Here is a 21,237-nt window from a genome sequence, read left to right on the forward strand (position 1 = left end):
TTTAGCTCTGAGGGCTGGGTCTGTGTTCTCAGCAGTGCCATTTCAAGGATGTTGAAACAAAGCAAGTAGCAGTGAGAGAAGAGTATGTCTTGAGTTCTCTCAGAGTGAAAACACAGAACAAGTTGGGGAGGGTTTCTGCAAGAGCATGCTAGCAAAAATGTTTTAACCAGAGCTGGATCTCTACAGTTGTTATTCTGAGAAGCAGATTGATGTTATCCAGCTGTCCTCAGACACATGGTAGCATCTGGTACTTTGGTCTTTCATTTAATTTTTTTTTCCCATTACCTGAGTCCTTCTAAGCCCTCCCTGCACTTGGTCCTGTGCAACAAGGCTGAGTGGCTTTTGGAAATGCTGCTCCATGCTCGTGATTTCACCTGCCAGGTGATCACTTCTGAAATACTGAGCACTGGAAGGCTGGCGCAAGGTAGACTTTCATTTCTGCTTTTCCCTGTAGTCTGCACTGCAGGCTTAGAGCTGAGCCTCTGACTCTTTCTTCCTTTTCTGCCAGACCCTGGATGGGCGCATCGTAGTGCGGAGCCACGCTCGGGTGTCATCCCTGACTCTGAAAGAAATTCAGTACACAGATGCTGGAGAGTATGTATGCACAGCCAGCAACACCATCGGGCAGGACTCCCAAGCCATGTACCTCGAAGTGCAGTGTAAGAAGGGAGAGGGGTGGTTCATGTATTTAGATGGTGGGGAGGGAGCTGCCTCTGATTTCCTTGTCTTCTGACGAGACAAAGGCACGTACAACTAGGGAAATTGATATTATCTAGGTAGAGGGCATGAGAAGCAGCTCAGTCTGAAATAATGTTCCTGTTGGAGTCACATTTTGCAGTGTACTCACACACAAATGGTTGCACTGGTTAACTCTGGCTGAAATGCTGATTGCACCCCAGGAAGACTATGGGCCATGAATCTGCCACGGCCTCGTTCATGGGATATGTCAGTATTGCACTTCCTCGGATGCATAGCATGCTCTCCGTTTATTCTCCCACACTGTGTTAGGAACAGCCTTTGGGACTGAGTGGATTTCTTCCTTATGTCCTTCAGCAAAAGACCAGCACCACCACCAACCATGGGATAAGAAGGCTGTCCTCTTCCTACATTAGTTTCCCTTTCCCACATCAGACTGGGCCCCAGACAAGGAATATTTACAGTCAATTTGACTGGGCTACTTCCAGAGTTTTTCTGGCTCATATTGCCTTCACGAATATGTTTCTTTCAGATGCCCCAAAGCTTCAGGGCCCTGTGGCTGTCTACACCTGGGAAGGGAATCAAGTGAATATCACTTGCGAGGTATTTGCTTACCCCAGTGCTGTCATCTCCTGGTTCCGGGATGGACAGCTGCTTCCCAGCTCCAACTACAGCAACATCAAGATCTACAACACTCCATCAGCAAGCTACCTGGAGGTGAGGATAAGCTTGAAGGGGAGAAGGGATGTGCAGCCAGGAAGGCTCGGTGCTATCAAGCAATTTGTTTCTGATGTTGATGAAGTTCAGTCTTTGATCAGGACACCCTGTTAGTGGGCAGGAAGTTGTGTGGTGTTTCTGACAAAGAAATGCAAAGGGCATCGTGTAATGGGAAACACCACTCCCTCCTTGCTTTCAATTTTCTGCTCACTCTAGTTCAACCCTTTGTGGACAGCCCTCAGTGTGTCAGCACATGTACTATATTGTTGCTTCTTCCCCCAGCAAAATGCAAATGTAAATGGCAGAGTGAAACGTGTTTTCTGATCCGAGCATGCACCTTCATTCCTTCTACAGGTGACACCAGACTCTGAGAATGACTTTGGAAACTACAACTGCACTGCTGTGAACCGCATTGGCCAGGAGTCCTCAGAGTTCATTCTTGTGCAGGCGGGTGAGCATCCCAGACAGGGAGATACGGAAAGGCAAAGGCAGCCTTTGAGCTGGGGTGACAGAGTGACATTTTTTTTTCTAGTTTGGATTAACAGGACAGCCAGCTTCCACTTCAAAAGAGATTGTTCGTAGGTTTTTGAGTTGGGATGGGTTATAGATGACAAGATCTTTGCCATCTGTTGCCTTGTTTTTGAAGGGTCTCATTCTTTTCAGTGTTTTCAGTACATTTTGACAGAACTATGATCTTTGATTTCTGATAGACATTGTCACAAGTGCATGTGCATGTGAGTGTGCATCTCAAATGTGCCTAGTAATATAGGTAATGCAAGACAGAAACCACTAAGTACCAAATGAAAAGCCCACTGTCTGACTGCACAGCAGACCTGAAGGGCCTCTGGTGTCCCTAAATCATCAACTCTGTGGGGTGCCTTAGAGACAGCTGCAGGAGTGGTCACACTGTGTATTGGAATGCTCTGTGGAAGAGACTGTAGGGATAGAACCACATCCAGGATGCTCTTGTTGCTCCGTTCAGGCCGTCCTTTTTTCATAGAGAAAATATGTGATTTTGGAGAATGTATTTTGAAGCTCTGACATCTTAGAGGAGGCACAAGAATAAAGGTCTCTACACTAATTAGCATTCTTAAAAGCCCTTTAGAGGACCCTCAGGCCTGCCCTTCTCTCCTTTATGAAGCCATGACAAGGGTGTTCTTGGTATTTCAAGTTTTCTGCTTACTCTGCCACTGGAGCTGGGGACCCTTTCTTCCCGCTGTCTTATGTATCACTGGTTGTTTCCCCTTCCTCCCCCAGATACTCCGTCCTCTCCTTCTATTGACAGAGTGGAACCATACTCTAGTACTGCCCGGGTGGAGTTTGATGAACCTGAAGCTACTGGTGGGGTGCCCATCCTCAAGTACAAGGCAGAGTGGAGAGCACTGGGCGAGGGAGAATGGCATTCGAGGCTGTATGATGCAAAAGAAGGTAGGATGATAAAACAAGTTACCTCCTCCATCTGCGTCTCATGACTGTGAGCTTGGACCCAGAAGGAGGCTTTGTTACGTGGCATAAACATAGCATGAGTACAGTAGGAACATGGCATTTCTTGTTGTCTCAGGCCTGAGCCTTTCTTTGCTTATCCTCTTTTGTTTCTGTAACAGCAAATATGGAGGGCACGATCACTATCAGTGGCCTGAAGCCTGAGACAACCTACTCTGTGAGACTGTCTGCAGTGAACGGCAAGGGTGTGGGTGAGATCAGCCTGCCATCGGACTTCAAGACGCAGCCAGTTCGTAAGTAAAACTGAGACCTCCCTCTGCTTCTCTGGTTCTTTTTCCTTGCATCTTTCCAGGGAATCTCTGTCATGCATGGACAACACCCTCTTCTCTTGCAGACCTTGCTGCACCCGTTGTTTTTGTGGTACTTTTTGATTGTAATGAGTTCTTTCACTAATTAAAGATCTTCATTGAAGGGGGGAGGCAAAGAAGCTATTCACACTAGTCTGTGCCTTGGGTTACTAGTATAAACTGCATACTGTCAAAGAAAAGGGGTTATGCAATGGAGAGTTCAACGATGTTTTAAGAAGAACAAGCAGTGGGTTGAGAAGTGCATGCTCTTAAAGAATGTAATGTTTCTTCATTGTAGCAAGACAAGGTTTTTTTTTGCAAATTAGAAATTAATAAGTTCAGCAAAGGATTAGCCATGAACTGTGGTGCGATGAAGGAGGATTTCTCTCTTCTGCAAATTACTGCTTTAAGACCTCCATGCAGCATGTGAGCAATTACCACAGCCTCTCTTCTGCATTACTTGGGCAATCTTCCACTCTGATGGCAGGATGCTCTTCTGTGGCAGAGTGTAGAGTGGGTAGGGGACATGTGACAAAAGCAGGAAGGGAAGAGGTCATCTTTTATCCTTGTCCACAGCCTTATCCAAATATTAGGATCTGCAATCAATCCCTCGCACCTCCTGGGATTTTTTTCCCTGCTCTCCTTGCGTTTAGATCTGGAGCCTGTTCTTCTTCCCCTCATCACACACATACCTGTGTACCTATTTCATAGCTCTTCTGAAACCTCTGTCCAGGGCTGTCTTCTGAACTCAGAGCTGGCATTATTCCTATCCCATGTATGTGCATGCTGGGAGGCCCCAAGATCTGTGCATGGTCTTGATTTGCTCTGCCAACTTCAGCCTCACCAGAGCTGCTGAGCATAACGGAACAGTGTGCGTTTTGCTGCTTAGAAATCCAGGCCCTGTGCAGTCAGCCAGCCCTCCCAATAAATACCCAGTTGGTTGCAATAACTCCTGTTGCCTACCCCACTCCCTAGGGTTGGATTTGGGACAGCTGATGGTGTTTTGAATTTCCAGCTCCATTTTCATTGTCTCCTTTTCTCACCTCTTCTACGTTTTTTTTTCTATCTGTCTTCTTTTTGTTTGTGTTCCATCCATGGAAAAACTGCAGGTATCCCTCACTCACGTAAGTGCCTCTCTGCATTTGTTTCACTTTTTCTGTTCCTAACATACATAGCACTAGCTTTTAATCTAGTGCCTTTTTCCTTCTAGGGTCGTTAGAAATGAAGTATCTGGTACTGTCTGTTTCCTAACAAAACTGACACTAGAGTAGTCGTCCTGTTCTGGTTGATATTTGTCGTTTATAGAACAGAACTATGGGCTTAACATCTTAGTCTTTATTGTACAGCATGTGATTCAAATATTTAACTTAAAGTGCTTGCCTAATAATAAAGATTAGCTCGTTGATGAGAGTGGAGTAGTAGAAGGCTTCATGCTTAGGAATTGATCAAAATTTGTAAAAAATTAAGACAAAAGCTTTGGCTGGATTTCAGGTGTTTTATACCAACTAAGAGCCAATTAAAAACTTCAGAATTGTGAATATTTACAGAATTTTGAAAGAAGCAAAAAAAAAATCGAGGAAAAAAACATCACTTTTTTTCCCTTCTTCTCCCTAGTATTCTTTACATGTAGTACTCTTTGAACAGTCTTCCTGTAATTGTGTAGATTGTATACTAAACTAATTGAATAAATGAATTGAACCCCAATTGCACTGTTTTTCCTTGAAGATTGTGTTATAAAGAGCTTGTACTTAGACTACTAACAAGACAGACAGGTAGTCAAGGTGGGGAACTGAATGGGCAGATGGACAGGCAAAATTGCAAATTTTAATAGCTGCGAAGAGTCAACTGGGAGACGTGGTTCTGAACTGCATGTGCAGAATGCTGCCTAAAATTGTTCAGAGCCTGTTAATTTCAGCAGAAGTAACTCAGACCTTAAATGAAGTTATTCATGGTTGGTATTATAGCCACCGGGCAAACCGTTTGGTGTAGGCCCTTCTGAATTTGAACATCATCAACGATACACAAGGGAGATAAGACCATAGGCATTTAGCCTCTGTGCAGATCAGTACCATGGGAAAAGATCCAACAGCAGAGAGGAAAAAGAGTGTTTTAAAGCCTTGTTTCAGGCACGTCCACAGACCTGTCTGCCAAAGCTCATGTTCACCACTTGGGGACAGGTAGGTGCCTTTGAAGGAGAATATTAAATCACACTTCTTGTACAGTGGTGTTTTTTTTTTTCCAATTGTTTTTTTGCTATTTTTTTTTAATGTGGCAATCAGCCATCAATTAGTCTGTAATCCCTGACTCTACACCCTTGTATGGGAAGTTCTAATTCCTTTTCCCTTCTTTGTGAAGTATAGCATTTTTTTATTTCCAAATTCAATTCTGTTGTTGCTCTTTCAAGCAACCTTCTGCCCTGCAGCTGTGTTCCACCTGAACATTTGGTTCTCTAATTCTTCTGTGCTCTGTGAGGCTCTCAAATCCCAAACTGAGTTGCAGCAGTGGTAAAGAGATCACTGGCAAGCAAAAATTCATTTTTTCATCTGTGTTTGAATTATGGCCACACGATATTACTGGTTTATGGGCCAAGTCAAAACCAGAGAAAATAACCATTTTTTTTCTACTTCAAATAGTCTAAAAACTGGGGGCATTTTGTAAAACCTGCTGAGATGTCTCTGTAGTTACCCTTTCCATCTCCCCCAAGCACATTCCCCCATAAGCACAAAGTAGTTTCTCCCTATCTTAGAGGCACATGAAGGCCCCGTGGTATGTGTTCAGTGATCTTATGGTATGAGAAAATTGCTTTAAAGCAAGAATTCAGTGTCCAAAATACAGGTTTGGCAAAGTGCCGAGTCTGGAGTTGGAGGCAGCACTTGATTTGCTTGTGCTTTGTGTCCAGAGACGTTCGGTCTGACAAAAGTTTAACACTTTACCCTTCAGTTGTCCTTCTTTTGGCAGCATTGAACAGGAGTCAACTCCCCTCCTCACTTTCCTTTCTCTTCCTTTAGCAAGCACTGCTGCCCCCACCTCGCGCTTAGCAGAGAGTGAGTATGATGGAAGAGGCTGTCTTGTTGCACCTTGCTCTGCATGCAGCTCCTCACTGAGTGTGGTGTGGTCTGCCTAACAACCTTGGGTGTTTTCTTTCTTTTCCCTTTCTATATATATTTCCCCCCTGAGTAAAAACTGAGTCTCTTGGTAGAGGAGCTTCCAGGACAGAGAAAAGCCACAGACAGCTCCCAGGTGTGCTGGTGGAGGGAAAGGGATCGAGAGAAGGTTGCAGAGTGAAAGCCTGCCCACATGAAAGCTGGTACAAGTGTTGTCACTGACTTTTGATTTTAAGGTTTCTGATCAGTTTGTGTTCCATTTTGTGAAACATTTTATGAGATGTGCTCAGCTTTTGTGATGTGAGGTTGAATTGCTTGAAATCATCTTAGCCCAGCAAACAAGAGTCCAGTTTCAGAGCCAAATAGAGGGGGAAGATACTCTACTGATCAGCAGTGAATGACTTGTGCTTTACGAACCCTGTTAGTAAGTCACATTCAGGAACCGTGTAAGGAAACTCATTTCTTTATATTCTGCTTTTTTTTTTTTTTTTTTTTTTTTTTTTTTAAATCTGCATAATCAGATTTAGGCTGCAAACCACACAAAGGTCCATCCTGTTCACCCCTCATGCCAGAAGGGCTGGTGCCGTGATGGATAAGGAAAAGAAATGAACCCCAGAGATCACAATTTACCTTACTCTGCAGCTGTAGTTGTAATCTGCTCTGTCACAAAGACATGCCAACGACGATTTTTTTGTTTTTCAAGATGTTCTATAGTAGAGAAATCATCACATCTCGTGTCTCTCGTGCTCCATTCTCTCGAGGGCTTTTGGAAGTAGAGACATCCTTTTTTGTCCTTTCCCTCTAATCCTTGTATTTGGTGCTTGTACAGTCTGCCTTAGCTCCTGGAAGTGGAGTGCTTACCAACAATCCTAGGGGGCTTTCGGTCTGCCAACTTCTCTCAAAAAATGCCTGATTTCTCTTCATTTCAGTATTTCCCTTTTTTTTTTTTTTTGAGAAAGCAGCGGAGCAGTCATCTATCATTCTATCGTATCCTGCTTTATTTTTCCTTCTTTGCAAGAGCGCTAGCTAACAAGTGAGGAAGAGAAGTTACCAATGCACAGTGCAGAGAAGATAAGCAGAATGCAGTGGCTGTGTACGAGCAGCAAAGCGGAGGGTGTTCTCCCTTAAATCTAGCTGGGTGGATGTAGTGCTGGTCTTTGGAGAACTGAGCTCTCAGTGGCCATCCTGTGAATAGAAAGAGAAGTTCAGGGCAGTTCTGAGGCTGTTAGACATGGTGTTTCCTCCTTTTTTCTGCCTGTACCCTGGCCACAGCACATGAAGGTCAGAAAGGTCTTTGTATCATGAGGGTAACTTCTCGGGAATCTTGGCTCCTTTGTCTTTTATAGCTGGGCCTGGAGAAAGCTAGCAATGAGGTGCTGTTCTGGAGGGCCTCTGGAAATCAGCAGTTAGCAGATGACAGGATGGGAACCTAGACTGCTATTTGGGTCAGAATTAGTCAGAAACACCGTAGCTACCTCTGAAATCAGATTCAGAGGGGTTGGAAAACAGCAGCGGTACAGCCCAATTTTGCAGGCTCTTCAGGTAACAAACATCTGCCGCGAGGATTCAGTCTCATTCTCTCTTCATTGGGCCTTCTCTCTTTGCTCTCTCTCACCCCTGCTCCCTGCCTTTCATAGCTTCCTTTCATGCTATGCTTCACCTTTACATGTCCTATCTATCCTTCGTGTTTCCATAGCAACTCGGCCTCTTACTGAATCTGAGAGCACAGAGCCGCCAAGTGAGTAGATGGGAACTGCTCCCCTTTGGTCCAGAGTGCTGTTTGTTATGCTGCAACCCTTCCATCGAGGGAATTAAAGTGCTGTGCTTTGTTGTTTTGATGTCTGCTAACCAACAATCTGGCATTAAAGTGTTATGCGAGCATGTAGTTGTTAAGAGCCCAGCACGGTACCGCTCTGACTCCTCTTCGTGCTGTCATCCTACCAAGCATGTGGTAAAAAATTGAAATAGAGGATTTAGAAGTCACACAGAGGAAAAGAAAAGACAGAAATTTAGATGGTTATTTCAAAAAGGAATGTTTTCTTTTCATGCTTCCCTTTAGTGAATTTTAGAGTTAAAGCTGCCCTCACAAAAGGGGCTTGGACTGGGTAATCTTCCTCATATCCTGCGTTGCCTATTTTCTGTGAATTCAGAGACAGAGAGGTAATATTGCAACTTCTGATACTGGCTGTTGAAAGAAGATGCATATGAGGAGATAGAGTATCTTACAGGAGAGGGCACTGCGGGGAGAGGGAGCATTGCTCCCATCTTGCCAGTGATCCCCTGCCAGCATTAAGAGGTCCAAGACTTCACAAGAAGTCTTCATCTCAACTTGGGAGGGACTTCGGATTCCCTCAGTTCTTGCTCAGTACCTGGTTAGTACCAAGCCGTTCCTTGGGAGATTGAGTCAGGTAAGCAGACGCTTCCATGCTGGATCCAAGTAGTCACCAAAACTAGACAAAACTTGAATTAGTTGATTTGAGGGCAGAAGAACCATTGTGAAGAGTCTGCTTTAGATGATCTGCTCAGAGCTCAGTGATCCATCTTCCTGGCACAAAGTGGACGTATTAAATGTGCAACTTCAGTCCCTGCTTGCAGACGATCTATAGCCTATCACGTGCAGGCAGAAGTCAAGTAAGTATTTGCCACGCAGTCCTGGAAGATGAAGACAACCAGTTTAGGAAGAGAGAGGTTTATCCAGTGCATGTGCTTGCTTTAAACAACTAATCGTTTAGACAAACCCAAATGTTTTTCTTCTGATTCAATGAAACGTATGGCTGTGACTATGGTCTTTGAGATAAAGACCGGTGTGCTTACATGTCGTGGGTTAGAAATGGTTCGTGACCTCTAAATGGAAAATACTAAAGGCATGAAATATGTGATTATTTGGGGGTTTCTGATGGAGGGAAAGTTAATCTACAACTGTCAAAGGAAGCTTTAAAAATAAAAATAAAAACATTACTATGTATGACTGGCACACTCCACGGTCTTTACAAATAACATGAAATGTACTTTTTTTACATGCTGGTGACTACAGCAAATGCTTTTCTTCTTGCTATATTTTTAAATGTGTATTTTTAATCATTTTTAGACATGATAAACATGTCAGACTAATTCCTGACACACCTGAAGTGAGCAGTTGTGCATTGCTGAAGAGAACTTTTAATTCTAATCAGATCTGGGGCTGAGTAGAGAGGATGAAGGGCAGGGGAAAAGAGGGCAGGCAGCAGGTCTACCAATGTTCTCGCAGTTTACTTTTGAGGAGGCAGGTACATTCTGGTGTTATGTGTGGGAGTAGGCTTTAATTATGAAGGAAAATGTGTTGCTGTTGTTCTGTAGAACATTCCTTTTTTTGTTTGTTTGTTTGTTTTGTTTTATAAAAAAAAAAAAAGGCAGGTCTTTTTATCCAGAAAAGATACCAGGATCTAGTTCATGATAGACATGTTCCATGTGATTTGTTTGGTTTTGCTTGTTTGCTGTCATAGGGTTTTTTGGGGGTCTTTCTTTGTTTTTTTCTGAGGGTCTGAGGGTTTTATTGTGGTTTGGTGGTCGTCTTTTTTTTTTTTTTTTTTTTCTTTTAAGGGTAAAAGTTTGCATTTACACCTACACTGAAGTTCATGCTCTTACATTGAGCAGAAGCAGATGTGGCCTCTCACTGTGTCATTGTCATTTGTGTACATCGTTGATTTATGCAAATAGGCACATTTGTTTTCCACGCTAAGCTGTTCTGCAGCACATGAATATGCTATACACAACAGCATAAAGGGGCATTTGCACAAGGCAGATGCTCCTAGAACTTCGGTTCATTTAATTATTGATGACACTGCTGAATGAGCTTGTGTCTTGCTCTGAGATAACCTCAGTGGGTAAATGAATCAAAGTGAGAGCAATTAGAAATGGAAGCTCCTGAACAGCATCATGAAGTCAGTAAAATGAACAATGGGTATAACTGAAACCTAATGAAGCTGAAGAGAGCTTCTTAGCTGACTTCAGTGAGTTTTTTACTTCAATGTGTGATCAGTAATGTATGGGAAGAGATGTCTAGAGCCTAGTAAGGGATTTAGGAACATGTACCTCATTTAAACAGTTTTGTATCACAGACAGTGATGAAGATGGCTTTCTTGCAGCTGTTTCCACTGTAGAATCTGTTTTGCATAGCAAAATGTTTGAGGTCACATTAGAAGGTTGTTGTTTTTTTCCTCTTTTCTTCCAATAGAGGTGGTGAATTGGGTCTTTCCTCTGTCTAGTCTCCTGTTTTTCCAGAAGCTATGGGAACTTCTGTCATATCTTGTAGATAACTGGTGAATGGATTCCAAAGTTGCAGGATAAGGGAGGTGGGGAGGTTCAGGACTCTGAGCAAGTGACATGCAGGTAGCAAGCCAAGTGCAGTTTTCTATAAAATCTTTGTTATCATGCACAGTGCGTCCAGTCAGTTCAAAATAGGTTGCAGTCTTGGGGAAAAAGGTCACGTTGGCATCCCATAGAGCTGGTGACTCTTTTTTGCTTTGGAATTTCTTTCCTCAAGAAATGGGGCTGGCCACTAGGTATCATAAGATAAAAATGGCAGGGAAGGGAGCGTAGTTATATATAAAATGGAAGTTTAATAGCATTTGTGCGTTAAGTAATTTGTCTTTCATATTACTTTTTTTTTTTTTTTTTCTTTCACTCATTTCAGATTTGCCAGGCAGTAAGCACAGAGGTATATTCTCTGCTAGAATACTACCAGGAAGAGCTACCCTGGGTCGCTGCACCAAAGGAATGTAATGTTCACAGACAACTGCAATCTAAGGTCTAGTTGGCTAGCAAAGCTAGGGAGTGAGGGAAAAGCATTCTCACAGGGCAGACACAACGGCATCTCCCCTTTTTATGCTTCATTTAAATATGGTCTGCAAGTAAGCTGGTCAATGGTCCATATCTCTCAACAAGCCACGATAATAACAGTAGCTGTAAATGACATTTTTATCATGTTCCTTGGACTGGTAATCCTCAGAGACAGGTCTGATTATGAAGGCGCTTGTATTTCCAAACTCACACGGTAAGTACTGTCTGGGAGTAGCAGGCTGTGCGTACCAGGGCCTCGTTTCTCTTGAATGCTCCGAGGGAATCGGTGCTCTGACTTTCTGGCTTCAGCCTATGACAATAGGATGAATTTCAAGGTGTTAAGCTAACTAATATTTTCAGAAGTCTTGTGTGTCTTAGAAGCCTCATCCAAATTAGCTTTCAGTCATATTTATACTGCTAATTTGCCCTTGATCTTTAACTAAATCTCTCCCTCAAGAGGAAGTGATTTTTAAATCTCTCGTCTATTTTTAAACCTACTCATGTAGTTGTAGAATGTGAAGATAGATAGTGCACTTAGTGGGGATTTGGCAGTATGTTTCCTCGTGAGCAGAAGACGCTGAATGCCCTTCCAGGCACTCTAACTTGTAAACTTCCCTCCATCATTGTGCTCCTGCCTGGAGTTCCATGAGTCTACCTTTATAATTAGAAACAATGGCTTGAAAGCTCAGATAAACTGATTTTACATTTTATATTATCAGTTTTTTCCCCAGTAATGCCGGGCCCTTAATCTTGTCAGACAGGAGCAGGTGAAAGATTAAGGATTTCATTCTCTTTTACACGAAATTACGGGGGAAGTGCCAGAGCAGTGTGAAGTAGCCTCATTTTAATTAGGCGAGTTAAAAATCAGATCATGATTTAGGAAGAGAAACTGGGTATGGAGGTAGTAGCGTGCTCCTGTCTAACACTTGATTGTTTTCACTCTTGCCATACAGTCTGTTGGCTTCTTCATCTCTGCCAGCAGTAGCTGTCTTCCTCATGCCACCTCTGTCATTAACTTCCAGTGCAGAGCGCTTCATTCCTCCTTGTCAGAGAACACCCTCGCAGACATGAAATCATCAGTGTAAAGCATTGCACGGGACTCATTCAGTGTTGTTGAATCATCAGGCTCAGGTTTTGGGTGGAACTGGGGCACTCAGTGGTAATTGGCAGTCTGACCAAACCCTGGTTGCAGCTGAGACAAAAAGCCCTTTCCTTGGAAATGTATGCACATAGTAGGGTTGTAAGTATTGTTGTTAATATTTAGGAAGGCATTTCTTTCAGCAGAAGGGAGAACACCTCAATGTGCAGCGCTGAGGTTTGTCTTCACTGAACTGCGAGCTACGATTTTGACTATTTCACCTCTGATGCGTGGAGTGTTTCTGAATAATGATGTGTTCCCTTTTTCTTTCCAACAGTCGTGTGGAGTCCTTCAGCTGCCCAAGCTGTGGGGTGCAGTCCTCCTCTTGCAGTTTTTGTTTCTTCCTCGACTCAGTATTTGTCACTGAGCAGTGTGCCCAGCATACCCTAACTCCGCGCTTCCCTTGGGTTAATGTTCTCTATTTGCAGGCGTTGTTACTGTCTCCCCAGTGTTTGAGATATACTGGCTAATTTAATTTGGTTCCTGTTTTATTTAGTCTGTAATTCTGTTGTTGATTTTTTTCCCTTGCCCATTGTTTACATCAGTTTTTTAATTTTTTTGTATTTTCCATGTGACCTACTCCACTTTCCTTTCAACCCATCATGTGCGTGCGTATCATGTGACTTTGTCATGTGCCTTGCATGGTGCTGCTGATGTCGTCCTCGCTGGTGAACAGAAGGTAAAACGCTTCGTTCTGACGGGTTGCCTAGCTCTGGGGGAGGAGTCCCTCGGTCAGCAGCCAGGGCCCTCCAACTTGCATCGCTCCAAAATCCTCCCGCAGGCCTTTTGGAGAAGCTGCCCAGCACTGTCCGCATGCGAAGAACTAAACTTCGGCCTTCTGTGCTGAGCTTGAAGCTAGCTGGGGGGCAGGACGACAAAACTCATGTGGCTCAGTCATTTGCTTCTTTCCCTCGCAGAATCCCCCAGTCAGCATCCAAGCCTGTGTCTGCCATTAATACCGATGGCAAAAATCCTTTTGCATTTTAAATGATCGGTGTGCCAACTACAGGCTCTTGGAGAAACTGGGGAGTGAGATGCTCAGGTGATGCAAACCACTGTATTTGCGGTTGTTTCAGCAACACTTAGACCCTGTGCTATATGTTTATGTACATATCTTCATGCTATACATATTTAGTCGCTTATCAAAAGGATTAGAAATTCCTCATGTCTCAAAGTCAGTTACTGGTAAGCATGTCACATTATGATTTAAGAAAAATCTTTCAAGTGTAGAACTTAACATAGCTAGAGCAGGAAATAAGCTTTTATAACGAAGGGTATGTATAGGCACACCCAGAGTAGATGATGGGAACTGCTATATGCATGAGAAGTCCTATTGCACTGCTCTTGCCAGAGCACTTCATTCCTCCCACACAGTGTCTCAGTGCCAGGCAAGGGAGTTAATCCAGGTCTGAACTCATTTAACAGGAACATTTAGAGTGGCTGGTGATTTCCATGAAATCGAGAAGCAAATGATTGACCCTTGCAGCTTGTGGAGATGAAATTAGTCTCCAAGTAAGACATACGGTAGCACAAACATTTTCTGTAACCTTTTGCTTTTTGCAAGTTCACTTGATACTATGTGCATAATTTAAAGAGGTGGGAAAACAGTGCTTCTCTGCTTCCCTAAGTAAATAAACCATTTTGAAACCCAGGAAGCAATTTTTTTTCCATCTATGAATTTTGAAATGACCTTATTGTCTTGGACCACCACCAGGAAAGGATTTGAGCTGGGGTTTGCCAGGAAAACACAACTAACACCAGTAACCTTCCCACATGACTGCATGAGTGGAAGCAGCCCCTCTTCCCCTGGTCTGTTCCCTCTCTGGGTGAAATCCAGGAGGGTGAAAGGCTTGGTTGTCTCGTTTTTGCACGTTCTGTTTTTGTTCCTTATCTCTTCCTGTCGGTGTTCGTTTCTCTCATGTACACTGTGAAGACTCCCTACCTACTCTTCTTCACCCTTGTGTATTTACCAGTTGTGGAGACTTTGCATAACTGTGGCTGATGTTAGTTTCAAATGGTGAAACTGTAGATCACAGTCTAATCCCATTTACATGGCGGTCAAAAAAAAATGCAGGAATCAGCTGCTTCCTCATTCATGTAGTGCAGAAATTACCATAGACAGATTGCAGTTGTATTCTCTGCACAAGGCAAGGATGCAGGATTGTTCCCGGGTGCCAGCTGGACAAGGACTTAGGCTCATAGACTCAGTGGTGCATTTGTCTAGTGCTACATTTGACCCACTTTTCAGTGAATGGGCAAAAGGAAAATGTGGTGGGAGAAGAGAGGTGACAGTCTGTCTTTGCACCACTGCCACTTCTGGGGTCCAGCACAAATTTAGTGCCCTGTGACTGGGGAATAGTTTGTACTGCACTTCCATGGCTCTCTACTCCCTGCATTAAAAGCTGAGCTGTCTTGAATTCAGCTTCATAGAGGGTTTGCTCAAATACAGTTTCAACTGGGAGAGAAGCAGACTGTAAAACACGGTTTGGTTTACTCTTTTCTGAAAAATGTTCTGTGGGTGAAGTTGAATCAGTGGAAGTTGTCAAGCTCTACCAAAGTCTACAGGGTTGCTGAAACCTGTAATCTTTACATCTCTGAACAAAACCACGCCACTTCCCAAGCAAAGTATGGGAAGATTTTAGTTACTTGCCTTATCCTGCCCTCCAGTGGGCTCTGCTTGTACGATTTGGTGCCCTGACTGTGGGGCTGAGCGTGGGGCAGTGCAGTCACAGAGGCGAGCAGGGTGCTCTATGGCTCAGATGTAACTGCTCAGCATCAGCACCCCACACAGTGAAAGCATGAGATCCTGCATCCCTTGCTCTGCAGCAGAGCAAATTCAAAGTGGAGCAAGTGTGGCGTGTTTGGAGCCGTGCTCTCAGTAAGCTAAGCAGTGTCATAACAAGGAGGATTCTGTAAGGATCCTACCAGGTGCAGCTGGAACAGGCTGTTTTCTGCAGTGTGTCCAGTGGGCCCAGTGTAAATGGGAGACCCCAGGCATGTAGCACACCCTCATGATGCACTTTTGTTTTGCAGCCCCTCTTCCCATAGGGAGGATGCATGTTCCATGTGCATGAGTTTTTTTCTCTAACCTTCTTACGACAACCTTTTCTCTTCAGCTACTGACACTGACTTATTATAGAGATGCTGATTCTGCTGGACTAAACTTCTCCCACTAAACCTCTTCCTCCTTTGTTTGGAACTACACACTAACCCGTTTTTAATTTTTCAGCTCTGTATCTGGATTGTATCTGCCTGATTAAGATCAATTAAATTCTATGTATTCATGGGGAAAGAAATGCCAAATATTCTTCATGAGGTGTTGCACCTCTACAACTGTTGGGTTTCAGCCCTAGGACTGGTCCGTGTTCTCTTATCAGAAGGGAATGTTTCTTGGAGCAGGAACATATCTAAACAACTGGGAAAAGAAAGAACTGGGATGTGGAAACTAGGCAATTTAAAATGAAGAAAGGTTTCAGCAGGGAGGGTAATTAGTCATTGGAATGGCTGTGTATAAAGTACAGCTGCAAATCTAGCTTTTTAAATCTTTGTATCAGAAATGAGCATCTTTACGAGGGATGGTCATTCACATTTTAGTCTTGGTACTCAATCACGGGAAAAAAAATCTAGGCTATATTAGATAAGAGGTCTGATTCTTTATTTACAGTATTCCCTTATCACTTAAGCATCTGTTCGCCTGGTAATAATTCTATTTCTGAGATGAGTATGGGAAAGAGTACCAAGGAGATGTTGATCTTGCACTGTCTATTTATCGGTGAAGCCATTCATCAAGTCTGTTACAAACAAGGCAAGCATGGCTGCTCACGAATGTTTCAGCTGTGTGAGGTGTCTCAGCATCTAGCAGAGCATGTGGCCATGAACAGCCCAGTTGGTACTGGGAGTTAGTTTGCTTGTGTGGGGAAAAAAACATAGAACATTTGTTCCTGCTTCCATGTAACTGTTGGCTAGTAGGCTTGACAGTTATTTCAGGAATAGCTTCTTCAACTCAGTATTCAAAATCAAAACCTTTGCAGTGATGTTTTCTTTCAGGATTGGGGAAAGATAACAGTTTGGCTAACCTGGTATTTGCAGTACGCCTGGGTGAGGTACCTCTGCTCACCGAGAACTCACCTATTCACATTTAACTTTCACTGTTACGCATTCCCTGATTTCAGCATTCATAACTCCAGGAAAAACACGGGCTGGGAAGGGATTCTCAAATATACAGCTTCAGTAAGCTGGCAGCAGAGACAAAAATCCATCCCTTTGTCTGTGCAGTAGATGGCAAATGTGCTCATCCGTTGATCACGAAATTCTCATGTCCTTCCTGAGGACGTGACTGAGTTGGCCCTGTACTGTGTGAACCCAGACAGCTCCAGAGGAGCACGTAGCACCTCCCGTAAGATAAATAGGGCACACAGGAAGAGAACTTGGTCTGCTTCAAACTGCACTAGAGGTCCACGCAGCGGCAGCTCCACACTTACCTTGAGAGCACTGCGTTTGTGCTTTCAACGTACAGTCACAGAGAGACCTGCTACATGTTGGGGCGCGGAGCTTTTGTGTCCCCTCCTCCTGCTGTGGAAGCCTTGTCATGGGGATGTAGGCAGAAGCGAGGATTTTGAAAAGAGAAATATAGCATGGAAAACAGGAGCAGTCCATCTTTACATCTTGAAGAAAAGCTACGACTTTGTGAAACACAAATGTATGCATTTTGCATGAAAGAACTGCGGATTGTAATTACCTTCTTGGAACAGTTGGTGTGTTATCCTGCAAGGAAATGGAATTAATATAAAATTACTGTTTCAGTCTAGGTCTTAGGGTTTTTTCATTGATGTTTCACCAAAAAAAAAAAAAATCCCCTTGATTTCTTGCTTTGGAGGTGGAAGGCTTCAAATTACTTCTGAAGATGAACTTTGAAAGTTATTGGAACATTAGCCTTGCTCTTGCCAGTCAAAACTGCATGTGCTTTCCATTAAGTGCTGAATACAAATCCAGACAGAAGAGATTTAGAGTTTAGAATGTTTTTTGGGCTGAAATACAGAAGCTCCTGTAAGTTTGCGTAGCTGGTGTTGCCTGCCAAAGTTAATACAACTGCTGACTTACTATTTATTTCCACTTTTAGTATAATACAGCAGAACTAAATTTTCAAAGTTTTGTTTCAGGCAATGGGCTGAACTCGAAGGTCACAAATGTTATTTCAGAGTCCTGATTTTGTTCTCATTTGTTCAGGCTCCTAAGTCGCAAATGTTACAGAGTATTTGGTCTTGTTCTTCTTGGGGGATACATTCAGAATTGGGCGTGTTTTAGTTGTGCATTTCCCCACACTTTGGGGCACATGTCAGCGTGTCTTTAAGAAAGCCTCTTGTCCAAATACCAAGCAGCACTACGAGTAAAACAAGAGTGCTTTAGCAGAACCGTAGCCACTTGAAGCTAGAATGGTGCAGTCTGTGCTCAGCATTAGCAGATCTGTACGGACTGTGGCTGAATGGAGGTGTAGGAGGTTTTTTGCTCTTTAACGCCCAGCCACTTTAATAGATGTATAAAATACTGGTAAGAATTAGGAGCCTGTAATGAGACCAGCCAATGTAGCACAATTAATTTCAGGAGTTTGTTGGAAGTGCCAACTGCAGCTGATTTGTAAGCTTTAATTTGCAAATAATTGCAGTGTTGCTTTTGCTCAAATTACCCATAAAGAAATTGGGTAGATTAGCCTTTAGGGAATAACAGCTGAAATGGTCAGAAGTTCCTAAACAGCTTTTAAGCCCAGAATTCATGAGTGAAACACTGAGACTACAGCACAGAGACGATAGTAAAGAAGGCAGTAAGTACTATAAAACAACCTGGCAAGCTTCAGCAAGATTTATGATAATTTTTCTCAAATCTTACAGACTTGCAGTAGCGTTTAAGCTCCTGGGACATTTCAGAGCTGTAGAAATAATAGCTCCAAGTCCATTCTCAGATGAGCACTGGTGTAGAGGAGCCTTTGACTCTATCTTGCATAAAATGGAGCAAAGCCAGCATCCAGGCAATGACAAAGTTAGCAGGAGCTGAGCTCTCCGGTGGTCCCTGTCATTTTTAAAAGGAGACCAAGGCTCTTAGGCTCCTTTATCAATTAAGTACTTTTGCTAATTTGATGCTTATGTTGTTGGGTTGTTTGGTTGCTTGGTTTCTTTTTCCATAAAAACAAATAAGCAGGTAGTAGTGTCTCTGGCACAGTGAGTTCACGGGCTATCAGAGCACTTGAGAAACAATTGGTCCCTGGGGTAGTAAGAAAATGGAAGGAGGAAGAATGCCTCTTTATCAGTCTGCTGCGGTATTTCTGAAGTGGGATGTTGTGAATATACAATCAACCTGTGGATTTTACTTTTGTTAGAGGTGATACAGGATGATTGCATGCAGGAGAGAGAAACCATCCTCTGCAGGTTGCTTGTGAAAGTTAGGGAGAAACTGGCTAGGAAAGAGCACTTGTTAGAGACATGGGTGTGAAAGGGTGTTGTAAATCACCGTGCCCTGAAGAGGAGAATGAAATTTCACTTTTTTCTGCTGACGTCAGGGATACAAATTGGGAAGCGATGGCTTTTTTCTTTTTAAAAACATACAGAAGAAGAGCGAAAGGATTCTAGTTCTCTCCAGCCTGTGTTCATTATTGCAATTAGATGCACCAGTGCAAACAGACTGAAAACAGAAACTGTTGCAATGCAGTACCACTTTTTCACACCCACTTAAGCGGCCACAAACAGTGAGTCTCTGGTCCAGGGACTGTAAAACCTCAACAGTATTCTAAGTACAAACACAGGTCTGTATGACAGCTACGGTGCTCCCTTTTTCCATGCTGCCTGTTTGCCACATTCTCTAACTTGATTTTTCCAGGTTGTTTCACACAAGCGTTTTTGAACAGAAAAAGTGAAAAACTGGGGTTTGTTCCAGGGTATCCTTGCCTTTTCACTTAGCCTCTGACTCGATTTAGGCACACACAGAAATGGTAAAGTGCATCAGTGGAAACAAACTACCAAATTCAAGAAGTACTTGAGTGTGAATATTTGTGTCTCTAGACAAGCAGCGTCCTGTGTGGCTGAGCCAGGGTAAGGCCAACACCCTGGCAGCTTAGTGTAGTGAAGTGTTTTTCTGATTTTTGAGTGCTCTTTTCCTAATGAATTTTTCACAAATGTAAATCCACCATTGTTTCAGGGGAACCCAGTGCACCCAAACTGGAAGGTCAGATGGGAGAAGACGGAAACTCCATTAAAGTGAATGTTATCAAGCAGGATGATGGTGGCTCCCCGATTAGACATTACCTGATCAAATATAAAGCCGTAAGTATGACTGCCACTCAAGCCTGATTTGTCTGTAGCCTGTTCAGTGCTCAGGCTTTACAATGCAAGCAGATACCTTGGCAGACAACCCTGAAGCTAAGATCTTGCAGGTAGTCCAATACAGAAGCACTTTGTAGAGCAGAGGTGTACAGAAGTTGCAGCTTTTCTCCTCTGAAATGGAAGTAGTTGTACGATGTGACAAAGACAAGAGGGAGAACTGACAGATTCAGCCATGGTGATACTGCAGAAAGCAGGTTTCTGAGCAGGAAAGAGACTGCTTCAGTATCTCTTGTCCTGTCCACTTGGAGCCATCAGCAAATGTCATTTTGCACCTCTGAATTACCTGAGAAGCATGTGCCTTCTGTAGAAGCCTCCCCAGTTTTCCATTTGTTTGTTAGCTGTTACCTTGTTCACAAAGCTGGCTACTAACATTGTGCTGTATGTTTTGCATCTCTGCCTGCCTTGTTGCTGTTCTGCAGAAGCACTCCTCAGAATGGAAACCAGAGATCAGACTTCCTTCTGGCAGCGACCACGTCATGCTGAAGTCTCTGGACTGGAATGCAGAGTACGAGGTTTCTGTGATAGCTGAAAACCAGCAAGGGAAGTCCAAACCAGCTCACTACGCCTTCCGAACGTCTGCTCAGCCCACTGTCATCCCAGGTACGGCGGTCATAAGCTTTACCATTGTTTTCTGCTTCCAATTAATGCAACAGTGCTGCATCTTTTAATGTGCCTGAGTAACCCTGACAACTTGCTTGCTTAAAGCCATTATCATAATTGGTTACCCATCCAAAGCTTAGTTTTTGCCGCGTACATACCTGTACTGTAGTCCCTGTTACAGTATGTACAGCCCTAGCAGTACACGGGCAGGACTGCTGCACAACCACCCTGTCCAACTGTTCACAGGGGACGCTGGCTTTTTGTATCAGGGTAACGGGATTACCAGATGAGAAAAGCAGTGGACAGAAAATGCTTTCTGAAAACAGGATCCCCAGCTTAAGCTGAAGCAGAAGAGCTCTCTGACGCAATGCTTTTCACAATACAGATTTCCCTTCCAAACCTGCTTTGTGCTTGCTTACTGCCCGTTTGTGCATCCAGTTCATCCTTCTTTTATTTATTTCTGCGCAGGTGTAGTAATGTACAATTTAAAAATACAAAACAAAACGAAAAAAACACCTTCAAGGATGAAATTACTGGACCACCTGTGAATTGAAGTTCTGATTGCTTTAAGGCAGATGGACGAACTTCAGCTGGACTGAAGCTGATGCATCAGTCACCTGCCTGCACAGCCCAATTTAAGCACATTCGTGCCAGGATTGGTGCTGACAGTCTGTGCTGAAGGGAGTGATTTGATTTCATTCTGTCCTCTAGAGTCTTAACTCAGTCTCGCGTTTTTCTTAGAACAATCAAAAAGTTTTCATCAGTGTTCACCTTGCACTGAGACTTTAGTCCTAAATCTGCCCTTATTCCTGTCCTGTCAGAAGTAAACAGCTGAGAGCTCATGCAGTTGCATGCCGAAACTCCACTGGATTAAGTCAGATAGTGTTGTTGGACATAAAAAGGAGTGACCTGGGTGGTTGGGGCTCGAAAATGTTTGTGGCAGGGAAGATAAGGGTAGGGAGAGAGAGGGAAACGGGGCAAAAGGGACTGAGACGTGTGTTGGA

General features: G+C 43.5%; 1 protein-coding gene across 8 annotated transcripts in view; it reads left to right on the forward strand.

The window, feature by feature from the left end:
• Positions 1 to 21,237, forward strand: part of NCAM1 (neural cell adhesion molecule 1) — a 107,454-nt gene that overhangs the window by 67,291 nt on the left and 18,926 nt on the right. For 5 of the 8 annotated variants that reach the window (XM_068659521.1, XM_068659525.1, XM_068659527.1 and 2 more), the window contains 7 exons: positions 509 to 659; positions 1,229 to 1,413; positions 1,768 to 1,864; positions 2,671 to 2,841; positions 3,018 to 3,149; positions 19,449 to 19,573; positions 20,053 to 20,233. In XM_068659521.1, coding sequence (XP_068515622.1) covers positions 509 to 659; positions 1,229 to 1,413; positions 1,768 to 1,864; positions 2,671 to 2,841; positions 3,018 to 3,149; positions 19,449 to 19,573; positions 20,053 to 20,233 — 1,042 coding nt within the window. Of the gene's footprint in view, positions 1 to 508; positions 660 to 1,228; positions 1,414 to 1,767; positions 1,865 to 2,670; positions 2,842 to 3,017; positions 3,150 to 4,312; positions 4,328 to 6,211; positions 6,248 to 8,003; positions 8,046 to 19,448; positions 19,574 to 20,052; positions 20,234 to 21,237 lie in introns of all 8 variants that reach the window. The other 3 variants (XM_068659519.1, XM_068659522.1, XM_068659523.1) reach the window with 1 other exon arrangement.

Source organism: Anas acuta, chromosome 23, assembly GCF_963932015.1.
Source record: "Anas acuta chromosome 23, bAnaAcu1.1, whole genome shotgun sequence".
Lineage (NCBI taxonomy): Eukaryota > Metazoa > Chordata > Aves > Anseriformes > Anatidae > Anas > Anas acuta.